This window comes from Cyrtonyx montezumae, unplaced genomic scaffold (assembly GCF_038088225.1).
Source record: "Cyrtonyx montezumae isolate F1298 unplaced genomic scaffold, pur_monq_1.0 scaffold_25, whole genome shotgun sequence".
Taxonomy (NCBI): Eukaryota; Metazoa; Chordata; class Aves; order Galliformes; family Odontophoridae; genus Cyrtonyx; species Cyrtonyx montezumae.
In genome coordinates, this window is record NW_027071992.1 from 7,638,710 (window position 1) to 7,664,455 (window position 25,746).

The 25,746-nt window shown below is 35.9% G+C and overlaps 1 protein-coding gene across 5 annotated transcripts in view; it reads left to right on the forward strand.

The window, feature by feature from the left end:
- The window catches only part of ARL15 (ADP ribosylation factor like GTPase 15), a 215,296-nt gene that overhangs the window by 65,014 nt on the left and 124,536 nt on the right, over positions 1-25,746 (forward strand). For all 5 annotated transcript variants that reach the window (XM_065739891.1, XM_065739892.1, XM_065739894.1 and 2 more), the window contains 3 exons: positions 13,646-13,790; positions 15,820-15,879; positions 22,410-22,618. In XM_065739891.1, the coding sequence (XP_065595963.1) occupies positions 13,646-13,790; positions 15,820-15,879; positions 22,410-22,618 (414 nt within the window). The remainder of the gene's footprint in view (positions 1-13,645; positions 13,791-15,819; positions 15,880-22,409; positions 22,619-25,746) is intronic.

Below are 25,746 nucleotides of genomic sequence, written 5' to 3' on the forward strand. Positions count from 1 at the left end.
AGTTTTACATCCTACACTTTAGTACCGAATAATGTAATCAAACTGTTTTGCACTCCTTGTATAAAGTGATACGCACTGTGCCTTCTCTCTTCATTGTTACTGATTGCTTTGGAGAAGTACTTTGGAGCTACAAATGCTCCCACTTAAGAGAAAAATCTTTATGATATGAGAACTGTGCGCTGCTCATCCTATTCACTTTATACATTCCTTACATTACAAAAATACTGATCTGACGATATGTAGATAACTGGCAGCTACTGACAACTTGCTATAAAGGTTGCTGCATATTTTACCTTTGTAATACAAAAATCCAAACTTCCAGTTTGAAAAATTGGAAAAATTTTTGTTATTCTATTGGTCCTCAGTTATGGAAGTGAATGTGAAATAAATATTTTAAACAAAAAGCTTGAGTTAAAACCAGTGTTTCACTTTTACAAGTGGTCATATATCTAAGACTTAAAGCCAGTTATCTTCTATTTCTTAAGCCTGCTTTTATTCATTGTCTCCCTCTGAATTATGCCACCAACTCTAGACTGCTTATGTTTCACTGACAGAATACCATCATTATGGTCATTCTCCCCTGTCCTTTGAAATTTTCTCTCTAGACAGAGTGAGGAGGAGGAGTTCCCCAGTTTGGCAAGATTTATGCTGATCTAGATTAAATGGTAAAATTTTTGTTCCAGTAAGCAGCAGTAAGTCAGCTTTTTTTTTTCTTTTTTTCTGAAGTGTATGCAACCTACTCAGAAAAACTCTTAAATCCCTTACAGCTGTGCATCGAAGCAGGGAAGGGACTAAGCACCCCAGAGCTGTGTTCAGTTATTAGCATTGCATGTTGAGTTTATTTTTGCTTGGATTTATGATCATATTTCACCAGCATTAGATATATTTTTAAGCAGCAACCTGTTGCCTTTTTATCTTAAGAGAATTCGTATAGAAGAATTGTGTAATAATTATCCAACAGAAACTGTAAGTGAAAGCATTAGCATTGGGAGAGTTGTGGCACTGGACAGTTTCAAGTTGACAGTGCTTCTGTTCTTTGAAAGTGTCTTCTGGAAATGTGCATAGGCTGCATCTACACAATGGTAAAATATTTTGAATCACCCCAGATTTCTGCAGCTCTGAGAGTAACAGCAGATCTTTAACAAAACAAACAAACAAACAAACAAACAAAAAAATAAATGTATATGTATCAATCCAGTGTAGTGATACCTTCCCGTGATTTCAAGTATCTCATACCTTTTAACTGATAAGAAGTGGCTGTTAGTATACTAGCAGAAACTTGTTGGTTTGGTTTGTCTGCAGTGCAAAGATTGCTTGCTGGTGTACCTGTGAGTAGGCACAGATGTATGTAACGCTATCTCAAGAGCAAGGCCTTGATAGTTTTTTTTTTTTGTTTTTAACCAAGCAAATAAAGTAACAAAAACCTCTTGCCAGCTCCCATTTCCTCCCTGTCCCCAAAAGTTAAAATCCAATATTAATTAAACAAATTCTTGTTTGAACAGAGTGGTATGGTTTTTGTTTTGTTTGTGTTAGCTTTTTTTATCCAATGAAGAATGTGGCTTATATTTGCAGTTGCCTTGTCTTCATATGGCCCATTCTCTTTCCTGTCAGCATCAAATTATGTTCCCCAAGTATGTGAAGATTAGAAACAGAGTACCTTTTTGATCTCAAGTCCATAATTTAAAGTCTATAGTCATTGATCCATGTGTGATCAGCAGTGACAAATTGAACAGTTCTGATGTTACAGTACTGGAAAGACAAAATAACTAATAGAAGAGTCTTCATCAGAAAACAGATTGCTAACAACCAAGAAACTTGTTGGAAAATACAGGTTCTTAGCAAGGAAATAAACTTAACAAATGTTACAGACAAGAAATGCGAGTTATTAAATGGCTGAAGTTTCTCAAGCCTAACTTTTTAAGAGTTTAGTGGAAGCAGAAGTTGTTTTATGTTCAAACTGGCTGTCTTTTACTAAAATTTGAAGAATTTTTAATGGTACTTCAGATTTGTATGCCTTTCTCCAATTGTGTATTTTGGATTAATATTTTTTGTGTAGGTTGGTCTCCTGTTTCCTCCCATGGTAGTAATGTGCTGTGCAAGCCAAATAAAACTTATGCTATATAAAGAAGGAAGAGAGGTTCCTGAATATGTTGCTACATACTTCCTATTCCCTAGGTCTTCTGGTCAGAATGCATATCCTCTTAGAGGCTCTTATTTTTGTAAATATATTGTACTGGTGTAGTTGTATACTGTGATATTAAAATGAAAAAGGCATGTAAGAATGAATTTGCTCATAGAGAGCCTAAAGAATAAGAGTTGCACATAATCTGCATGTGGTACTTCAAATCCACGTCTGCCATGTACTGGTAGTAGAGCATACTCCTAAGATCTCCCATTTGTGCCTCTGCCAACATCAGTGTGATTTTACTGTATTTTCTAAAGCTGGAAGGCAGTCTATTCTTAAGTGTTCCAGGAAGCAGAATTCTTTGGCCAGAGGACCTGCATTGCCTGGAAAATCAAGCTATCCTTGTTGTCCAGTCCTCTTCATTTTATCAAAATCCTCTCATTAATTCCAATTAGATTGTGTATACATTAGTAATGCACACTCTTCATCCTTACATTTCAGTGGTAACTGCATAGACTGTTTCTAATTTAGCAACATTTTTTTATGAGTCTTTGCTTGTATGCTGTTAATAATAGGGCAGCCAACAAACATTCATAGATTTGATGACTTTTTGGTTGGGTAACACATAAACTTGTGTCCTTGTTTCCACGGGGAAAGAGTTATGCTGTATTTCTTACACTATATGAACAAAAAATTATTACCTATGAAAGCAGTTTTAAAAGTGACAGTTGAAACTATGCTTTCGTTTTTAATATTCTGTAACACTACTCTGATTTGGTTTAGTTTTGCTCTCTGGTTGTTTCTAAAATAATTCTAGTATTCCTTATCAGTGGTATACTTGAGTCCTTCTCCATAATCTTGTGACTTAATAAATAAACAGTGAAGTCTCTTGTCCTTAGAAATTTCTCTTCTTCACTTTCAGATTTGATGACAAATGTTACTTTTGAAATATTTCATGAGACAGAACAAGACATATCCTGGGGCAAAATCTCAGAGGAAATATTACCTCAAGTAAACATGAAATATTTCTTCTTTTTCCACTTGGAGTTTCTCAAGGCTTCTTTTTTACACACACACACACCCACCCACCCACCCTCATATATATATATATAATGTATTATTTTTTTAAGTAATCAACCTCCCTTGTTTCAAAAGGTTTACTTAAAACAATTTTTTTTTGCCTTTCAGAATCATAGAATTATTAAGGTTGAAAAAGACCTCTAAGATCATCTAGTCTCACTGTTCACCTGCCACCCATATTGCCCACTAACCTATGATCCTTACTACTATATCTACCCTTTCTTTAAAAAAAAACCAAACACCTCCAGGGACAGTGATGCCACCAGTACCTTGGCCAACCTGTTTCAACGCCTCACTACTCTTTCAGAGAAGAAATTCTTCCTAATATCCAACCTGAAAATATCCAACATGAACCTCCCCTGGTTCAATTTAAGGTCGTTCCCTCTAGCCCTGTCACTAGTTTCATGTGAGAGGAGGCTGACCACACCTTGCTACAACTTCCTTTCAAGTAGTTGCAGAGAGCAGTGAGGTCTCCCCTGAGAGCATTTCTCTAAAGAGAACAATTCAAGTTCCCTTAGCCACTCTTGATAATATAAAGAGTTGTGTTCCAGTCCCCTTACCAGAGGATGTGCTCCAGTGCCTCCACGTCTTTTGTGTAGTGAGGAGCCCAAAACTCAACACGGGAGTCACTGAGCTGAGTACTGGGGAATTATCATCTCCCTGCCTACACTGCTCCCTGTTACGCTGTTTCTTACAGAAACCAGAATGCATTTCGCTCTCTTGGCTTTGTGGACACAATGCTGGCTCATGTTCAGCTGAGTGCTGACTAACACTCCCAGGTCAGTTTCCTCAGTGCATTCTTCCAACCACTCTGATCCAAGCCTGTAGCTTTGCCTTGTGTTGTTGTGGCCAAGGAGCAGGACCTGGCACTTGACCATGTTGAACTTCATCCCACTGGACTGAGCCCAGCTATCCAGCACGTTCAGATCCCTCTGTTGGGCCATACTACCCCCAGACAGATCGACACTTTCTGTCAACTTGGAGTCATCTGCAAACTTACTGAAGGTGCACTCAATACCTTCCTCAAGGTCATCATTAAAGATGTTAAACAGGACAGACCCCAGTACTGACCCATGGGGAACACCACTCCTGACCAGTCACTAGCTGGACTTGAGTTCATTCAGAGCCTCTCCTGACTCGGCCCTCCAGAAAGTTTTTTACCCAGTAAAGAATGTTCCCGTCTAGGCCACGGGCTGCCAGCTTCTCCAGGAGAGTACTGTGGGAGGCAGTGTCAAAGGCTTTGCTGATGTCTAGGTAGACTATGTCAACATCCATTTCCTCATGCATCATGTTGGTCACCTTGCCATAGAAGATGAGGTTGGTCAAGCAGGACCCACCTTTCGTGAACCCATGCTGGCTGGGCTCAATCCCCCATATGTCCTGTGTATGCCGTGTGATCTTACTCAAGATGATCTGCTCCATAACTTTCCCTGGCATTGAGGTCAGACTGGCAGGCCTGTAATGTCCCAGGTCTGCCTCATAACCCTTGCTGTAGATGGGAATCACATTGGCAAGCCTCCAATTTCTCAGACCTCTCCAGTTAACCAGGAATGCTGATAAATGATGGAAAGCAGCTTGGCAGTCACTTCCACCAGTTCCCTTGGCATCCTTGGGTAGATCCCACCTCACTCCATGGACTTGTGACAGTCCTTGTGGAATAGCAGGTGTTTAATTGCTTCCACCTGAAATGCGGGTAGAAAATAATTGTTAAGTTTTTCTATTTCTATGATGTTTCTACGTCTTCTGATACAGTAGGTGAAAGAATTCAGATTTTTTTTTTTACCTTTTTCAGGCATTTATTAAATGGTATAGCCCATGTCCCCATTCAGATCTTCTGTACGCTTCTTATTTGTCATCCTAAGCCATTTCTTGGCAGTTTCCTGTTCTGCTTTTACCACTGCCATTTCAAATGAATTAGGTTCTGTTTCATTTAACCAAGTTGGAATTTCTTTAGATCTTCTTGCTACATAAATCCCAGTGCAGTTTAATAGATCTCTCTTCGTGTTTGGTGAGGGAGCTCTTACCCTGAAAACGGAGACTCTTAACATACTTCTAAATTTTTAAGCAATTTCAAATTAGGGTAGCAGCACTCTTCCTCTTTTTTAAATATTCTTAATGCAAGACAGGTCTTCATTTGCACTTCATCTGGTGTATCTGAAGTATTTCTCTAGTACTTTTTGTTTCTTTTGGGTTATTTTACCTGTTTGGGAATGGGATTTGAATTGTACTATTACCATAAATCTTATTTCATTTGATACTACAAAAATACTACTATGTGTAGTACGTATATCAGTTATGACTGTCGAGAGCCCTGTGTACCAAATATTTTTCTAGGAGAAGAAAGAAATAAAATGTGCTGTTGTTAGATGACATATAACAATATGACTTTAATTAGAAAAATCAAAGAATACAAAGTGGTCTGTGATTGTGTTTGGATACTGTGAATAAATAAGTATCTTTAATGTAAATTAGAAAATTGACTCTTGTTCATATTTTCAGTTATCTTTAGAGCTTTTTCAATACGGTTATGTTTTTAGATTGTAAAACAAACTATTTGCTAATGCTTTTGTCCGTCTTTTTTGTTACCATTATCTCTTGCTGTTAAATACAAACGGGCTGATGGGTTGAAATACAAATTATTATTGTGTAGGGAAATAAATGGAAATGCTTCAGCAATAGTTCTACACTTAATGGAATTTAGAAGTTTCAGAGAACCCCCTTGGAGATCGACTTAATTCTGTAGTGAAGTCTACTCCAGAGTGCATGTTTTCTACTGTTTTGCTGACTGCAGAATGCTGTTCATTTTATGTAGGCTTTTACCTCATACTCCAGCAGTGAGTATCTAAGCACACTCAGAACATAATGTATCTTTTTCTCTGTTTTCTTCATGGACATTATGAATGCAGTAGGGGGGTCATAAGTTAGTTTTCCTTTTCTTCTGTTTATAGAGAAGTGCCTGAGAGATTAAAGTCCTCTTGGTATATTTTGCATTTCAGACAAGAGGGTTAGTAGTTTGTTTTAGCATATAGTTTCAAGAAGGACTTCCATTACTTTACAGTTTTTCTAGGGATATTACATTTTTGTAGTGCACAGATCTGGGTACATTTATAGAATTTTCTTTGTCCCCGAAACCCAAAACTTCTGTATAAAACTTTCACCCCAGATCTGTCCCTTTCACTGGAAGGTAAAGCTGAAGAATCCCTTACCTTCTACCCAAGTGCTATACAAAGATACTGACCTTTATCCTTGTGCAATGAGGCAATAAATAACTGAGCTGAAAACTTAAGATAGTGAAGACTTTTGTTTTCTCCAAATCAAAAATTTGTTATGTATTTTGGAAAGAATTTAACCAACTGTGATTTTATTATCTTTACATAAAGAAACACTACTACGACCATGAAGTTTTTGAAATTGTGTAGTCTGAAAAGCAGTGTCACATTTGGTTTGTCAGAAGCCAGCCTTCTTTTTGGCTGTTTCTTTAAGCCTCCCCTGTTCATAACAACATTGTAAAATATATAAAAGAACAAACAGAACTGTGTAGTTTGTCTGGTTTTGGTAATTAAGTCTGTGTCTTAAGTCCAGTGCAGTAGGCGACTTAATATAAATGTTGAAAATTATTTAATATATGAAATTCCTTCTGAGAATCCAGAGGTGGCTCCTCTGAAATACAAACAATTAACTCAAATTACTTTCTTTCCTTACCTGTCTGATGGTAAATCTTTTCCACTGAAGAATACATGAATATTTTAGAGTCCTATAACATTTCAGTAACACAGGTCACTACCAGAACTGTGTTTCTTCCACACAGTTGCTTTTTTTTTGTTTTGTTTTGTTTTTAGAATTTTTCCTGCTTTATGTTAGCTTGTCTTTACTGCTATATATCTGTCTATATTTCTGTGGCACAAGCTGGTATACAGTTGATGTGTGTAGGCATTGAAGAGAGGGGTGCATTTCTGTTTAACAAGTGGTCTCACCACGCATTTATGAAGATTAGCCAGGGTAAACAAAGAAATTGCTTTCATAGTAAGCTTTGAGCTGAGGTCTCTACTGGAGCTTGGATCTTTATTCTGTGTTTTGATGGATGAGTCTGAGAATAGTGGCCTTTGTTTAATAACGTTGTGGTCTTTCAAAGAAAGTACCTGGTCAAGATAGTAGTATTTCTGTCCCTAGTCCTTTTTTTTTTTTTTCAGGATGGCAGTGGCTGTCAGTATTCATCTCCATTGGAAGCCATAAAGCAAACAGTAACCTGTTTGGTTTTACCCTCACTGTTACACAGATGAATATGGACCTTGTGATTTGAAAACATAAAAGTGGTTTCATTGGTTACATGCCTTAAAATGAATAGTTTTTTTCCTCTTCCCCTCATTTTTCTGTAGTGGCTAGCACCACCTGTATATCAGTTACGGCAACTGAGAAGTACCCACAGCTGTAACTCATGTAATCAAATGCATGTAATTGTATTGTATTATTTTAACATTGTAGTATTCATACACTTTAAATATCCTAACTGTGTTTATCTTCATTCAGGCGCCTTGACTGTTTCATTATTTGCACTGGATTATTCCACTGCAGTCTCCAGTTGTTTCCTATCTATAGCATTGTAATTCTCTACTTCTCAGCCATCAAACTCCTCCTTTTACATTATCTCTTCAAGGTCTGAGATTCCTTTGTGACTGTGTGATGATGTACAGCATCAGAATTCGGGGCCTGCCATGTATAAACTTCCAACTTTTCTTTCTTTGAAATAATCTCCTTGGTATCTTGTCAAGAACTTCAAGTGATTTCTGGATAGATATGTGTGCTGGATAGTTGAAAAATCTGTTTAATGATGTCTTAATTGAAAAATAAAACATGAAAGGAGGCTATTTTATAACTATAGGCAAGAGTAGGAGGGGAGCAGAGTTATGGTTGAGCTGTTCAGCCTTAATTCTGGATTTCAAGAGCTCTGAATGCCTGATTTGTTAGCATTGCTGTTGCTATAATTTAGGGTATTTTTGTATGAATGTGTGTTTAATCAACTAAGCATGAAATCTCTTGCATTTGTTTGTCCCTTTTAAATGGTGGCAACAAAAGAAACAGACAGGAGATGGCTCCTGAACAAAGCAGAAATATTGGAATATTTCACCCCAAAAAGGAGAGTGAAAAGGGAAGTACAGTGAGTAGGCAAAGTGAGACTCAATGGCCTGAAGCAGTGTAATGTGTTGGAGGAAGAAGTAATTCAGTGATGTTCCCTGCCCAAAGCTCAGTTGTGAGCTCTGGCTTTGGCCACCCCTGCTTTGGGTGCAATGTTTAATGCTTTTTCCAGAAGAAACCTCTGTAGGCCTTTAAGGGGCCACTCTCTAGGATTGTTCGCCACATACAGCTGAAATAATCTGGTCAGAATAGAAATCTCTAAGCAAGACTAGGACTGGCTAACTCTCTTACGCCTTGCTTTAAACATGCATGTGCATACACACAAGTCAAACAGCAGTAACCGTGGAGCTGGGTAAATAAGTGATTTTTTCCAATACCAGCTAAATGCATACATTTTTTCAAGATACTGGAATTTTAGTTCTGCCTCTTTTAATCTGCTTCCTATCCAGTGTTTGTTGAACAAATCAGACTTCAGTCTTGATGAAATGTCCCCATTTGACAAGTATCTGAAGACCAAATAGAATGTTAATACACATTTTTGTTAATCATTCGGCTTTTCTGAGTGGAGTACAGAGTACAATGGCATGCAAAATATTTTTGATGTATTTCTCTTTTTAGGCTTCAGGAATGGTTTCTTTACAATTTACAGGCATGTTACTTTTTACATTCCAAACTTAACTGTAATACATTATGATATCTTAAATAATGGAGCAGTGCTCACCCATGCTTTGTGAAAAATGTCAGGATGCATTTCCTGTTCGTAATCAAAAATAGAATAATGCATGTAGTCTTATCTCTTTGTATTATTATCTCTGAATTCTCTATGTATTCCCTAGAGGGGAACTGGGATTGTTTAGTTTGGAGAAGAGGAGGCTCAAGGTGAGGCATTATCACTCTGTATTGACTATCTGGAAGGGAACTGTAGCAAGGTTGAATAGGCCTCTTCTCCCAAGTAACAGCAATGAGAGGTAATGGTCTTAAGTTGTAACAGGGGTGGTTCCGGTTGGATATTATTATTTCTTCCCAGAAAGAGTGGTGAGGTACTAGAACAGGCTGCTCAAAGGAGTCAGCACACCTGAAAGTGTTCAAGAAACGTGTAGATGTGGCACTGAGGGACATGGTTATTGGGCATAGTAGGGATGGATTGATGGTAGGACTAGATGATCTTAGTGGCCTTTTCCAGCTTTAATGATTCTGTGATTCTAGATATAGCTGCCTAATTAGTGAGAATGGCAGTTTAGTCTCTATACTTTTACCTGGTGTAGGGACCCTGCTTTGGCAGGGGGGTTGGACTTGATTATCTCTTGAGGTCCCTTCCAACCCCTATGATTCTATGATTCTGTGATACTGGGTGCTTAAATAACCCTTGTTTGTCTGGGACTTAGTAACATTACATAGCTGAATGAGCAGAAAGGCAGTTATCATTCTGTCTGTTTAGTGATATTTTTGATGGTAGAACTGTTCACTGAGTTTGTGAGGAGGAAGACTATGACAAAAGTTTATAAAATTTAAATATATTAATAAAAATGTCCCCTAAAATGTGCTGGTAGTAAGAGAATTGTAGCATTTCTCATGCCAGGCAATAGTTCATAAGTTCATAAGTTCATAAGGTTGGAAAGGACCTATAAGATCATCTAGTCCAACCATCCTCCTATCACTATCTCTACCCAACTACTAAATTAAGTCCTTTAGCACCTCATCTAAACGCTTCTTGAACAGCGCTAGGGATGGTGCCTCAACCACCTCCCTAGGCAGGCCATTCCAGTGCCTGACCACTCTTTCAGAAAAGAAATGCTTCCTCAGGTCTAATCTAAATCTTCCCCGGCGCAACTTGTGGCCATTCCCTCTCGTCCTGTCATTACTTATCAGGGAGAAGAGGCCTACCCCCTCCTCACCACAACCCCCCTTCAGGAAGTGGTAGAGTGCAATAAGGTCTCCTCTGAGCCTCCTCTTCTCCAGACTGAACAATCCCAGCTCCCTCAGCCGCTCCTCATAAGACTTGTGCTCCAGACCCCTCACCAGTTTTGTTGCCCTTCTCTGAACACGCTCCAGGGCCTCAATGTCCTTCTTGTAGTGAGGGGCCCAAAACTGAACACAGTACTCGAGGTGCGGCCGTACCAGAGCTGAGTACAGGGGGATGATCACCTCCCTGCTCCTGCTGGCTACACTATTTCTAATACAGGCCAGGATGCTGTTGGCCTTCTTGGCCACCTGGGCACACTGCCGGCTCATGTTGAGCCGAGCATCAACCAACACCCCCAGGTCCTTTTCCTCTTTACATTCTTCAAGCCATTCTGCCCCAAGCCTATAGCATTGCATGGGGTTATTGTGGCCAAAGTGCAGGACCCAGCACTTGGTCTTATTGAACCTCATCCCATTTTGCTCAGCCCAGCTGTTCAGCCTATCCAAATCCCTCTGAAGGGCCTCCCTACCCTCAGGCAGTTTGACACATCCTCCCAGCTTTGTGTCATCTGCAAACTTACTGAGCATACACTCAATTCCCTCGTCTAGGTAAAAAAAGAAATAGAAAGTAGTATACATAGCAGCTTAAATTTCAGCAGCTCTTTGAAGATAAATTTTTTAATGTTCCTTTTTATACCAGGAAAATAAAGATATTTGCAGAAGGAAATAATCCTTGCATAAGGACAAAGAGATAGGATACATAAAAAGAGAGTATATCAGAATATGAGAGTGGTCTAGAGTAAGCTATTTTACTGTCTTTAGAACTCTGTGTGTGCTGTTCTCCCAGGATCTTTCATATCTGTCTATGCTTACTGATAAAGGATGAGTGAGAGAGTGATGGGTCTGTGTGAGCTGCATAGGACACTCAAGATCACCTAGGTTTTTGGTTCAATCAAGTAAGTAAAGACTCTGCAGGCTTGGACATCAACATGCAGCCTTGAAATCAACATTTCAGGCAAACTGAAGTTTACAAACGCAGTCTATGGAGCCCCTTTCACACACACAGCCTCTGTATGTATACTACAGATGGCAGTAATTACCTGTGACAGAACTGCAGATAATGTTTTCAGGGCTGTAAGAGTTGTGCCTAGTTACACAAGAACTGTCACAGTATCTGGACAATGAGAAAAATGGATTTTCATCAACTCACTTATTCATTTAGTTTTAATGTGATATCAATAAGTTCTTGCAAACATACTGTTTTTATAGGGACAGATTGAATCCCCTTTAAAGATAGGGTGCAAAGGGCCTGACACAGACTCAAGAGCTCTGGCAAGCCTCAAAGAATTTTATGTGGCCTTCAGCCTGATATCTCAAGTGGAAATGCAATTTGAAGGAGCTTATGCTGTGCAATATACTCAGTTGGAGTTTTTCACTTAAGTACCAGAGTAGAGTATTTGCTATGATTTTGTAGAGTTCATAGGGTAAGCGTGAATTGACGTCAGTGAGTAAAGCTAGAAGACATGTTTATCTTAAACAAATATAAGGACTGTCCTTCTTGAAAAACATCATCTGGCGGAGTCAAATTTTAAGAGGCAATGCTTTTATTTTTAAACTGTTGCCTTTGTTCAACTTAACTACTACAATAAATGTTTTATCTCCTCCTAAAATATTTTTTTCACTTTTTTTTTATATAATGTTGAAGGAATTTGAACAATTCAGGAACTTTTCCTGATTTTTTTTTAAACCAATGAAAATAATTTTGAGAGGGTAGTGATGTATTTTTGAATTGTGTCCAGTTGTTGAGGACTCTCTTATTATGCAGGCCTAGACTAGAAGGAGTATTTAACAAGTCTGTATTGTTGCAAGGCATTCTGTTTTCAGATAATCTCCTGCTCAGTTTTACATATGCACATGAGTTCAGTCTCAGATCTGTTTAAAGTAAGTGGGAGTTGCACATCAAGAATCCTCTCAAAAAAAAAAAAAGCTTCAGTCATTCTGGTGGTACCCATGTGGTTACAACACATGTATAGTAATTTAACATTATGCAGAAGAAATTCAATATATCTTGCATAGTCATAGTGAACTTTCTTTTTGTAATCATCTTCTCATTCAATGGCCTGCTTAGGGACATAGAACCAGCAATTTGCCTCACTGTTTTATTAACTTCCCTTCAGTTTCTTGCTTCCTGGAGTAGTCATGAATGAAATGGGATAGGCATGCACGAAGACAAGTACTAGAATATTTTCCTAAAGACTGGGTTTCTCTATTCAATGATGTGATTGGCTAGTGTTTAAGGTGGAAAAAACTACTTAAGCCTAATAATGATCTGCACCTCCAGGATAGATGGAGTGGAATCTTAGATTTCTGTTGCTGGAGGTTCAAAAGCTAATAATATGTAAAGACATAACATGTAGGAGAGAGGAAAAGTGAATGCATAAACATATTTTCTAGTACAAGTATAACATTATACAAAGGCAACAGATACTGGGGGAAGATGATTCATATATATATATATATATGAATATATATATATATATATATATATGTATATACTGGGATGGACGGATTATATCTTGGACCTTAAATTCAAAATTGATAGCTTTCCCAGAATTGTATGATTTTAGATTTTTATGTAGTTTTTCATATAACATCAAAAGGGTCTAATAAGCCTTGCTATGGACCTGTCCAGGCTACTATGGCAATGCCATTTAAGAGACATGGGTAGAACAATAAGGTAGGCTTTGTTTAAGTGATTTGTATTCTTTGTATTGATTAATTCATATTTTTCTAGGGAACATTGAGAAACCTACATTTTTACAGCTTGAGCTGCGTCCAGCAAAATGTATTTCTTTCAAGTTGTACTCTTCAATGTCTGAAATTGTAGAGTAGAAAAAATTCTGTCCTTTTTCTATACATCAAAGCAAGGCCGGGAAGGAAATCAGTGGAGCAAAGCTCCCTGACTGTTCCCTTTGCCAACAGGGAAAATTGGTCCAGAAGCTGTTAAGGAGCTGCTTTGGTGTTCACTACAGGTATTGCATTTAGAACTAGTTTTCTGCCAGTTTTGCTTTCAGAAGCAAACTCATGAATACTGAACTACAGAGTTGTGTAGGGCATGTACCTACCTCACTGCACAAGCTCTTTTGACTCTCTTAAAGAAATATGTCACCTTCCTCACTCCATCTCCATGAAGTTTATGTGATTGTTAACAGGTATATTTGTTTTGTTGTAAAACTGATGTAGATTTCAGTTGAGCTGATCTCTATTGATATTCATGAAACACTAAGTTTGAATAATACTTCTTTTCTGTCCAGCACATTTCAATTTATAAACATGATTTTAACAATCTTTTTAAAGAAATATTTGCAAAAAGTAAGCTTTTTATTTATTTATTTTTCTTGACAGTGTTTTAGAGCACTTTGCTGCAAAGGACCACCACCACCGCGACCTGAATATGACTTGGTTTGCATAGGCCTCACTGGTTCCGGCAAAACAAGTCTTCTGTCACAGCTTTGCAGTGAAAACCCAGAGAATATAGTGTCTACAACAGGTAGGATGCTGTCTTCATTCCATGACTTTCGTAGGGGGCTGTCCAAAGGTAACTCTGGCAGTAAGGAACTTCATCGTGTTTTTGAAGGTGTTCAATAGATTGCTTTGAAGCTAAAACAACTTGTTCAGTGGGAACAAGTTACTGGGGAATATCAATGAAAACATAAACTTTGGAATATGTCAAAAGTCAGACATTGTGATGTAATAAAAGTAAAACTTTATTAAGTGGACAATAGCAAATTTCTGTAGGCAGACATTTTAAAAGGTTTCTTCTCTTTATTTTTAACTTTTAAACAATCTTGTTATACAGTCAGAAAAGAGAGGGATGACACAAATTAGAATGTGATAATGAAATACTGACAATTACATCATATTTAATTTTTTAAACCCTTCAGTATATGCTAGCAACCAGAAGACTAATGTAATGAAAATTACTTGTGATTGTCTTGTTTTAGATCAGCAGAGACTTGTTTATCTAGCAAAAAAAGACTATTTAAAGAAAATAAAAAAAATAAATGTATTATAAAGATACAAAGAAACAGGTTCAACAACAGCTAAAAGATATCTTAAGTACAAAAAATAAAATAAAATAATAATAATACTGACTATGCGTATGTATATAGATGAACCAGAAGGACTGAATGCTGTTTTGAGAGAGAAAAAGCCCAGACAAAAAAAAAAAAATCAAAATTTCTGAGTAAGAAAAAAGGAATACTTGGCTGCAGAGTTCAAAAAGAGGACAGATTAGATCATAAGAGATGGAAAAAATCTGGTTATGTATCTACAGCAGTTTAAGGTTGAGTTGCTGAAGGAGAATGTACTGCATTGTGTGAGTAACTCGTGTGTATAATTAGATGGCTTTATATTGTAGCTGTGCTTCATGGACTTGAATTTTATACAATTGTCCCTTAGCAGCTCTAACTGCTTTTTAGTGTATATTTGCTTAAATTACAAGAACATAAGTTTAATCAATAAAATGAAAAGTGAACTAAAATAGGCAAGAGAAAATACAATTTTTTAACATAATTATCTCATTGCCTTTGTAGTGGTGGTGTTAGGAATGTTAAAAAGATCTGACACTTCACTGTGGTCAGTGTTTTAATTTAAAGGTTTAGAAGGAATTTGGTGATCAGTTTTCCCTTGAACTTTATCTTTAGAGCTCACCAGAAATTAAAAGTTAACACTTTGGCCCTGAAAGAAACAGCAGTGTTAACATCCGTATAGATCTGACAAAGGAAATAATGAAAATATGATTCATTTAAAAATTAAATTTCTTTAATATTTCTAGATATTTGCAACAAATTACTATAATATACTTAGACAACTTGAGCAATGAACATAGACTCTGTAGAAAACTAGGTAGTGGTTAAACTACTCAACTTTAATAATGCTATCTGTATGTATCATACCTTTGCTATATAAGAAAATATTAAGAATCACTGAATGCAATGTGGCAGCTTCTCCACTTGGTTTTCAAACTATGGCTGGTGTTCTTGATTTTCTCATCAATGCCATTTAGATCCATTCCACTTTTCACTTTTCTAGGAATAGTTCAGGATTTATCTTGAGGAACAAGCTATTTCAAAATTATTTTGTTCAGATTTTCCTAAGCTATTACTTAGAATTATAGGGGAAAACAAATTCCTCGTTCCTGTTAAATGTTAACTAATACATCTAGATTGGTGCACTTTTCAAAACTTGTCTACCTTGTTTGAAGGTATGAAATCATGTTGAAATTATTTGTGCCAGAAAGAAATGAATTAAACTTCCGTTTGTACACACTAAGCTGAAAGAACAGATGTATTTTTTCCTATATAGGGTATTACTATCACATATACTTATGTATGTGTATGCTTCTCTGTATGTATGTAACACTAGGCTCCTGTTGAAATTACAAGCAGCATGCCTGCTTAGATTGCTGCAAGTCTTGTTTGCTCCCTTACTCTCAGGTATAATTTTTAGTTAGAAGAAAGCACGTACATATTTTTTGTCTGTAACAAATAATGTATTAATCTGTTTTCTTTTTTTAGGTTTTAGCATAAAAGCAGTGCCATTCCAGAATGCCATCTTGAATGTAAAAGAACTTGGAGGTATAGCATTGTTCACTCAATTGTAAAAAATTACAGTGTACATAAAGCAATATTTTTGCATAATGGTAAGATGCTGTGACTCCAAAGAGGTCTAAAGAGGTACCAAGGAGCTCTGATACAAGAACTATTCCTGCTTTCAAAATGGAAGACCTGCAATTTTGAGTAACATCAAGATGTGTACTGGTAGAAATTGATTCTACATTTTGAATAATAGCCAGATGAGAAGGTTAACTATGAGAGGTTATCCTAGCATAACATAATAATTAAAAACTAAACAAGAATAGGAGGAGAACAGGAGAGGCTAATCGAGAAGTAAACAGGGGTGGGAAATTTGTTAAGGGAATAAGAAGCGTCAAATAGGCTGTGAACCCTGGAGTATTCAACCAGTGAGAAAATGGCAGGAAATTTGCACCAGAAAGTAGGAAATACTAACTGTTGCATCTCTCTGATCCAGCATGCCTTTTCTCAAGGTTGTCTGCTATTGTAAAAGCATGACATAAATCGTGATTCATACCAATTTCCATCTGAGCCTGGAATATTAAGCACAAGCATTTCTCACAATGTCAAAATGCTATTTGTTTAACATTTAAAAACTATAGGTTACTGGGGCTGGAATTTACTATTTCCTACCACAGCAGATAAAGATGAGGAAGGCCGAACAGAAAGTGTTATGGAAGAGAAGCCTATGTTTTTGTACTTAGTTTATATTGCTTTTTGCCTTTAGTTGTTAAGAAGTTGCTATCTAACTTCTCTTTAGTTTGAAGATGTCCCAGCATTTGCGGGAAAGTGGGGATGCTCCTGTTTTTAACAATCATCATCCATTGCTACATGTTATTCAAAGATGAAATTCTATGTAGTTTTGGTTTTTGGTTTTAAAATTATCTTTTAGGTTTATGAAACTGAAAAGTGAAAGCTTCAGAAGACTTTGTACGACATAGTAACAGGCAATATTTAAAGAACTTACAGCAAAAGTCGTACTATTTAAGGTTCTTGTATTCAGTGGCCAAGCAGTCTATGTGAAACAGATGCTGACTGTGTAGTATTCCTTTTGTTTGGCTAGAGCAGTGTCCTTCTTTGAGGTGGAGGATGTTAATATTTTTGAGTGTCCTGGTTGCCTGCTGTAACTGCTAACGAAGCCAGGTTTTATTTCTTCATTTCTGTAAGGGTTGTAAAACTTAATGCCAGATGTACAGAAAACAGTTTATTTATTTATTTATTTATTTATTTATTTTCTGTTCTGCTCTAATTATCTCTTTATTGGGCTTTAGGATTAGGGACACAGAACAGCGTTTACTGGGCTCTTTTGCAGATAAATATATATTATATATATATCCAACAACCCATATATATGTATATAATGTCTATGTGTATAAATACACATGTATGATAAATATATATTTTGTTTTGAAGTACATGAAATTAGAATATTAAAGTAAAATAAAACAAAACCAATGCTATTACCGCTTTCATTTTTACTGTTCTTATTTTTAAGCCAGACTACCTTCCTACCAGAAATTTTATCCAATTCCACATATATAAAAATACATAGATACATATGTATAATGTCTGTTTTATATAAGAATGTAGATTTCAAATCAAGTATATTACTCTATACAGAGCTCTTGCTTTATTTACTGCTTGAGCTGAACTTCCCATTCTCTAAGCTTCTATTTTATCTGTGAAATTAGTACTATTTTCTTGCAAAAACTTGTCCATAAAATAATGTCTGTAGTTTGGATTACTGTGACCCAGATGTGGTGTGCCCTAAACCACATTCTTTCAGAATTTACTCTTTCCAGGATTTCTTGAAACATCTCTTCACATTATACAACTTCATTGAGTAAAGGTAGAGAAGGAAATTACGGATTTGATGATTTCCTGTTATGATGCAGTGGTCTCTGTTGGTAACTATAGGTGAAATTGTGTGTGATGAACAGAAAAAAGAGTGAGAAAGACTACAAAAACAAGGCATATATGAACATTTTATTTGTCAGTTTCTGTTTGCTTCTAACCCTGGAAGAAGTCTAGGATATGGAATGCTGGGATTTATTCTTAAGACAGATAATGAAGGTATATAGGCAATACAAAGCTTTTTCTTTGACTCTAAGAACTGTTTTTCCAACTGAGAGACCTAGTACTGCCATTTATTCAGTATGTTTATGCAGTCATTCACTGCTGAAATGCTGTCAAAACAGAATGCAATGTCATGGCGTCTTCATGATGTGTATACTTAGACCTAAGTCAAGATTACAGGCCCATTCTGGAAGCCACCTAATAATTTACAGTTGGTTTTTTGGAATATGTCTATTTTATAATTTAGTTTGCTATCTTCTAAACGCAGGCTGAGAAACTACTGTGAGATGCCAACTGCTGAACCCGGTCAAATTTAAATGAATGATTTTGGTTGTGAATAGCTCTTTTTTCTTCTTCCGAAGTTTATAAATACTAACAACATGTCTGAGGATTTAGTAACTTTCTCTGTTTTATGTACTAAAATATATTGCCATGTGTTTGTGTTCAGTTTTTGTAATCTACTCAACACCTTTTTTCATAAGCACAGAAAATCATCATGTTGTGTAATCATCTTTTAAATTACATTTAAGTGTTAGCTGTTTAGCAAAAACAGTACTTAATATCAAGGATGCTCGGATTTCCACGAAATTGAGCAAGCCCAGCATAAGAGAACTGTCCTCCCTAGTGCTGTTCCTCCTTAAGCTTCATGACCAAAATAATAAATTCACACTGTTAAACCAGCTGAATTATTTGTTTAGGTGAGAGTGCAAGAACCAATAATTTTAAGCAAGACTGGTTAAACAAACTGGTGTATTTTGTCCTAATTTGGAAGTAACAAGTAAAAGAAGAGAAAGTAGGAAGGGGAAGTCATGCTGTTGTACAAACCAAGTTGAATGGGAAATACAAACTACTGGAGAAGATGGCAACTGCTGTCAGGTAGTATCTGCCTTGTGAAAAAAAATGGGTTAGGGTGTGGAAAATGATGTTGACATATTAAACAGAATGTAATATTTGCATGGGCAAACCATAATCCTTCCTTTTTCTGTCAAGAAAGAGTAGGACTAAATACTCTTACAACAACATAGCCTAGTAGGGGAGCTAAAATTTCATGTTTAGTCATCAGAAAACTGATACCACAAGTAAATGCCAGCCTAAGTCATACTCACTGGGACATATTAGAACAAAATAGTAAAATCTCCTTGCCGAATTTGACTAAAAGGCAGTTGACACCTCAACAAAATCTGGTCACGGAGTGCACGTTTAGCCATCTGCATGTGACGTATTTGCCTCTAACAGTTTATGGAACATCTTAGGAAGAGACATTTTTAGACGACCCTGATGAGCTGTCCAAGCTGTGACTCTCCTAGACATTCATATTCTGAAAACATTTAATGTGGATTTGTGTGCTATCAATCATACTTGGCTTTCTGTTCAAAAAGTGCCTAAGCCCAAACTCAAATAGTTTCCTCATTTCATAGATAAGAGAGATCATATACACCTGTTCACCTGTGTTGTTAACTTGAGTCCTGAGGAAATCCAGATGAGGACTGAGCAGGAGTGATCTTGTCAATGCTCAGGGGAAATGTCCTTTTTTTACAATTAGTTCTTTACAGTGTGAATAGACAATCTATCTCCTATCTCACTTGAAGCAAATAGGAGTCACGCAAGCACTTCTTATCCTATAACATATAGCTTTGGTAAGCAAAAAATCAAAATTTCCTGGTTTCAGTTTCTGCAGGGTGGGGGCTAATTGTTGTTGAGTATAATTTTTGTGAAAAGTTAAAACTTCTTGGTTTGCTAAAAAGGCTCTGTCTCCTAATGGACTTGAAACTCTCTTCAGGCTGAAGTGGCAGAGGGGAAGTGTAGCATCCTAGTTTATCATCGTAAACCATGTCTACACTTTATAAATTCTCAAATTCTGAAAGAAGTTTTGATTTTTTGATTGAAGCCAGAAATAGCTTTCATCCTTTCAAAGGCTAAAGCTGATTCAAACTTTTGTGAGCCAGTCAGCAGAAGGGCTAGACAGACAGAAATAACACAGCTGTGGTAGACTTACTGTGTTCTTTATATGCCTGCTGGCGTTAAGTGCTGTAGAGATAGATGTATGAAGAGCTTTCCGTTGGAGATTATGGGTGCTGTAGCTGAAGGTGACTCAGCTAAGATGAGGGTGCATCTAAGCCACGCTGAAAGCTGGTAGCAGTATTCAGCCTGGGGAGCTGCTTTGCTGTTTCTACAGTCTGAGCTTCTATGGCATCTCCAGCAGCAGTGGAGGGAGAATAGAGATGGAATAATAGGAAGAGAGGAAACCATTTGATGATTCTCTCCCCTGAAAGTCTAAGTGTGTTTGTGTTTCTAGAAAGAGGGAAAAAAATGCATGAGTTTCAGAACAGCTGTCAGACAAAATCCAGTCTACTGTGTTGTGCCACCTACTGCAAACTATTAAAACTTCAGATCTAGCATTGAATAAATATTAGCATGTATTGTAGGGCATGTATTTTTTTATTATTCTTTTAAAATAATATGTAAAATCTCTAATGAAAATGACTACAGTAGGATATTTTTATTTTAAATTGCATGTTTTATTTTAAGATGGCAGTATCATATGTGTAATATACATGCCTGAGTGGATCAAACTGACTTTTCACAGACAAGTATAAAAATGTTCATAAAACTTACAACTCCTTGAAACCCATACGTTGTCATAATGTATCTAAGTATCTGTATAGCTGGAGATTCAAAGTTTTAGACAGCACCTATGGTTGCTAATAGGGAAAAACTTAAAACTTGACTTCCATAGATATCTCATTGGGAAAACTTGGAAGGCAGAGAAAAGATGAGAGCTGGTTTCCATAAAGTTCAAGTTTGTAGAAGCTTTCATCACAGGCTTGTCTATCTTGAAGTATGGACCCTGTGACATTTGTTGTGCTATTGATGGAGACTTGCTGAAAATTTGACAGCTAACAAATCTGACACCTTTGAGTGATATATATATATATATATATATATTTTTTTTTTTTTTTTTTTTTGTGATGCTGTGTTCTGTTCTTTTGAAAGTGCTGAAAAGGAAGGAAATAAAAATAGCTTCACACCACTATGAATGAAGCACAGAGTTTTCCCTTATAGGAAAAAGTATGCATTCACAATGTTCATTAACCACCTAAATTGTGCTGGGCACAAAATACATAGACTGGATGATTGAGGTTCCAGTGTCATTAATATAGAGAAGGGAGTAACTCTGTGGAGTGAGATTTGAATAGTCAGTGTTGGATGTTTAAAGGATATGGTGTGAATTTCTTCTTAAATACTAGTCTTCACCTTTTTCTAGTAGCTTTTTTCAGTTATACAATGAATTAATTAAGTGAATATTTTAAGTGTCATAGTAATGTTTTAGTAATTATTTTACATTACCTTGTCATTTTGTGACTACATGTTGGTCAGAACATTTGTGGTAACTGTTTTGTTTCACTGGAAAAGAAAGTTATCTTATCAGCACTTGGTATCTGTGTCCACAATGAAGTTCACTTTTCCCTGTCTCTACGTAAGATTAGTGATGTATGTAAAGAATACCTTCAGCACATTTCTACAGATCACTGTCTTGCAGACATGTCAAGATTTCTCCTAGAGTACTGCTGCTCCTGTTCACTTTTTAATGCTAGACCCCATGAGTGTAGTGCCAGATTCAGACATTCAAAGAGTAGCCCGTGTCCAGACTGTAATTTAGATAGTTTGACAGCTGTCAAATATCTTTTTTTCCTACCTTAACATTACAACATGTGCTGTTCTCCAGGGTACACAAAAGCTGCTTGGCTTCTGTTGAGTTGACTGAGTGCTGCTGAACTGTGCCCTAAGACTTACTGTCAAGCCTGTAGTCATTCACCATGTGTATTGTGGAGCTGGCTTTTCCAGAATCTGCTGTATGGTTGACAAAGCAAAATAGTTGAAGTGAATACCTTTGAAAATTACCACCTTATCATTCGCTATTCAACTCACTAGTGTATTGCCATTCTTATCGTTATACGTGTAATTGTAATTTTAATAAGCTTTCCTGGCACTTTTTCCTTGATTATGAGGTATTTGAAAGTATGGAGGTATGAAATGAAAGACTTAATAATGAACAGTAATGACATGAAGGAAACTACAGTTTACAGCTATAGGACTAAGGAAGAAAGAATGGGCAAAGGCCATCTTGTTCATGTGTTAATATTGGGATATTTCAGTGCAAAAGTATAGGATTAGCCTAGATTAGATGGGATTAGTGTACTAATTCTACCAGTAGTTACTTACAGAGCAGAAATTTTCAGGGCCTTGAGTCACTTTCTTTATTTAAATGTTAGTTTGTGTATGTGTATTTTTATGGGTGCTTTTTTCCTTGTTGTTCTTTCAATGATGTATATTTATGAGAAAAAAACTTAGTTGATTGCTTTGATTATTACAAGTAGAAGGGTTATTTTGAGTTACAAGTTTTAAATATGTTCAACTATATTTTTTCTAATTAGTTATTTTTGTTGCTTTGAAAGGGGCTGACAATATCAGGAAATACTGGAGTCGTTACTACCAAGGATCTCAAGGGGTAATATTTGTATTAGACAGTGCCTCCTCTGAAGATGATCTAGAAACTGCTAGGAATGAACTACATTCAGCTCTCCAGCACCCACAATTATGTACTTTGCCGTTTTTAATACTGGCCAATCATCAAGACAAACCAGCAGCTCGCTCTGTACAAGAGGTATGTTAATGTTACATTATCTTGCCTGTTTTTATTTACTGTCTGCACACCACTGATCCATTATTATTTATTACCCTGACCTCCTAGTTAAGGACTGGCTTCAATTATCCCTCATTGTAAGTACACAGACCAAGAACAGTGCCTGCCGATTTATCAACAAGTAATAGTGGGATACAAAAAGAATTTTCCTGCATTTTTTCCATGATTTGCTTAAGGGTAAAAAGATGTTTTGAACTATTCTTATCAAAAGCTGCTAGGACAGTTTTATGGGTGTTCTGTTTTGCTTGTTGCTTGTGGGTTGTTTTTGTTTTGTTTTGTTTCATTTGCTATTAGTTTTAGTCTATCTCATTACTCCATTCTTTGAATTGCTTAAACCAATAGGTTGTTTGCTACTGTGGGGAGCCTTTTATGTCAAAGGTTTTTTCCTTAATGTTTGTATATTGATGTGAGAACATAGTTGCAATTCTTTTTCTGAAGTTCTTAATGTCTTCTGATTTTCTTCTTTTTAAAAGGAATATCTTTATCTTACTTGTTTCTACCACGTAGTAAATCATATAGATCATATTTGTATTCAGTGTACCATTTGCTCTTTCATTTCTGAAAAGAATCTTCATTGATACTTTCCAATGAAGTCACTTTGAGGAAATGCAGAAAGTTATTTATTCATCATAAGGGACTCTATTTCTGAAGTTATAAGAAGAAATTAAAATTCAGTTCTGTCATTCTGTTTGTAAATGTCATTTAAAGGACTCTTCGCATTAAAGATTGTATGTGAAATCTTGTTTGTTCTTTGAGTCGTATTTTTTGTACAGCAAAATCCAGATTGTTTCAGCATCTTACTTTGTTACTGATTGTTATTCTAAATTCTTGCTGTCGCAGATGTGCTTCTTAGTTCAAAGCATTATCTTTCTAAAGGATGCTGATTGAATTAATTACAAAACGTAATCTTATGTTGGATAACTGCTCCTGGTACACTGCATTTGCATGTGATTTCTCTCCTGCATTATTGCTATTAACGTCCATTTTGCAGAAAGAGAATAGAAAGTTTGTGTTAAATATGAGAAATGTAAATGGGATACAGATATAGTGAGCTTTTTAATATGAGAGGAAGAATATAAGTGAAAATTGTGTGAGTTAAACTGTTGAAATTTGTATTAAATTGTTGATGCTTTACTCCAAGAATCTATATTTAAAAAAGAAAAAGGATTTGGATTTAGTATATGAAGTTACATTAAAAACTAAGCTCAAATGATACAGGTATGGAATCTTCAAGCTCTAGATCTTGTTCAGCCAAAAACAGATTTAGGAAATGATAATTAATATTCAGAGGGGATATGATAATGATTTTAACACACAAATTTATTATTTTCTTCTAGTTTATTTCACAAGGTAAAAGTAAAGCATTTTTTCCTAATCCTTTCATGTCCAAAATGACAATACCGTTCATTTAAATTGTGTTTAATTTAGTTTATCTGAATCTACCCAAAGTGTTATGATTTTACTTTTTTTAATAAGTACAAATTATAATTTCCATAAATGGAAATATTCTTACTTTATTACTCAAGTATTTTTAAGCATTTCTTCTTTGATTATTGATCTTATTTAAGAAATGTTCCTTCTCTGGATTCATGTTAAGAGCAAATACAGCAGAGGTACCAATGTCTTTGTGCTAGGTGACATGTGCCAGTTAGCTTGCATTTTATAGATGTTGACTTCATTTTGCAGTTGAGCGTAAATGAATAGACTTTTCAGCATATACTAAATTGTTAATATACTTAGAATTAACCTTTCTGTTTGTTTATCCTCATTTACCCTCATTCCTTCCTCATCCCTCTCTGTGACTACCAATTGCATGACATCTCAGTAGAGGAATAGATCTTTATAGTCTTACTGTAGCATTTAAGTATAACTGTATCATACGTATGTTGTATATTCATAGGAAACAAGTCTCAGTTACTACTTTGAGTCATTATGAATGCTGAATACAATAATTCCATTAAATATGCACAAATACTACATATATTCAGAAAAAAAATATTGTGTCAAGATGTCAGTGTATGTCTTTGAAATTCTTTACTTAAGAAACATGATGAAAAAAGTATTTTGATGAACTGAGGGAGTCTGTCATACAATTATTCCTGCTATTTTGTCCCTGAAAAAATGATGTCATATGCTTACTGTGAATGCAAAATAGGAGCCTTACTCAGTTTTGCTGATGTTGAATTAGAAATTTCTATCTTTCTTAAAGGTGTGCTTTTTGCTGTGCTTTTGTCCTCATTAGTGAGGAGTGGCATGAAAGAAAATACTGTATAATTATAGGACTATTTCTTGTTTCTAAAAGAGCATTTTAAAAGATTGTACAAGGATAATCCTTTGAGCATTGAGAATTTTCTTAGTCTTTTTCTCAGAACTGACTCTATTAAATTTAGATATTGTCTTGATTTTTTATTTCATAAAATAAAGGAATCACAACTGAAATTTAAAAGAAGTATGTATCCTTTTAGACAACAATTTACCTTTCTTTAAGAGATCTGAAAGGATCCCTTGGAATATAATTAAAGAAAATGTCTGAGTTGAGTGGTGTGTAATAAGAATTTAGAAAAATATTTATCTGTAACAAAAATCCCTCACAAAACTGAATAAGTGCCAAGCATTTTCTGCAACAGATGTTAGTTATATTTATTACTAAGAAGTGCAGTTGCTTTAGCTATTCAGAATTTTCTGTTTTATTTGTTCTACTCCATGAATTCCATAGGTAGAAAAAATACTGTAGCAGCTGTATGCCATGAGAATTAAAAAGTATCATGAGTAGCTCAATTCAAAACTACAGTAATTATTTGGAAAAAAATATCCAGTCAGTTTCTTTAATCATTAAAATGTTGTTGAATCTAATGATTTTGTGGAGTTGACAGGAGGATATCCTTAATGTTACTGTAGTTATCAGAAAATTATATGGGAGAAGCTAAGCTGAGATACTAATCAGTAAATTTAATCCTGTTAATCTTTATTCAGTTCCTGGTTGGTTGCTTTTAGTTTGTTTTTGTTTTTGTTCTTTTATCAAAATCATGGTACCAGCTAAAGATCAGAGAGTTCCAGCCTTGCTGCCATGAACAGGGCTATGTTCCACT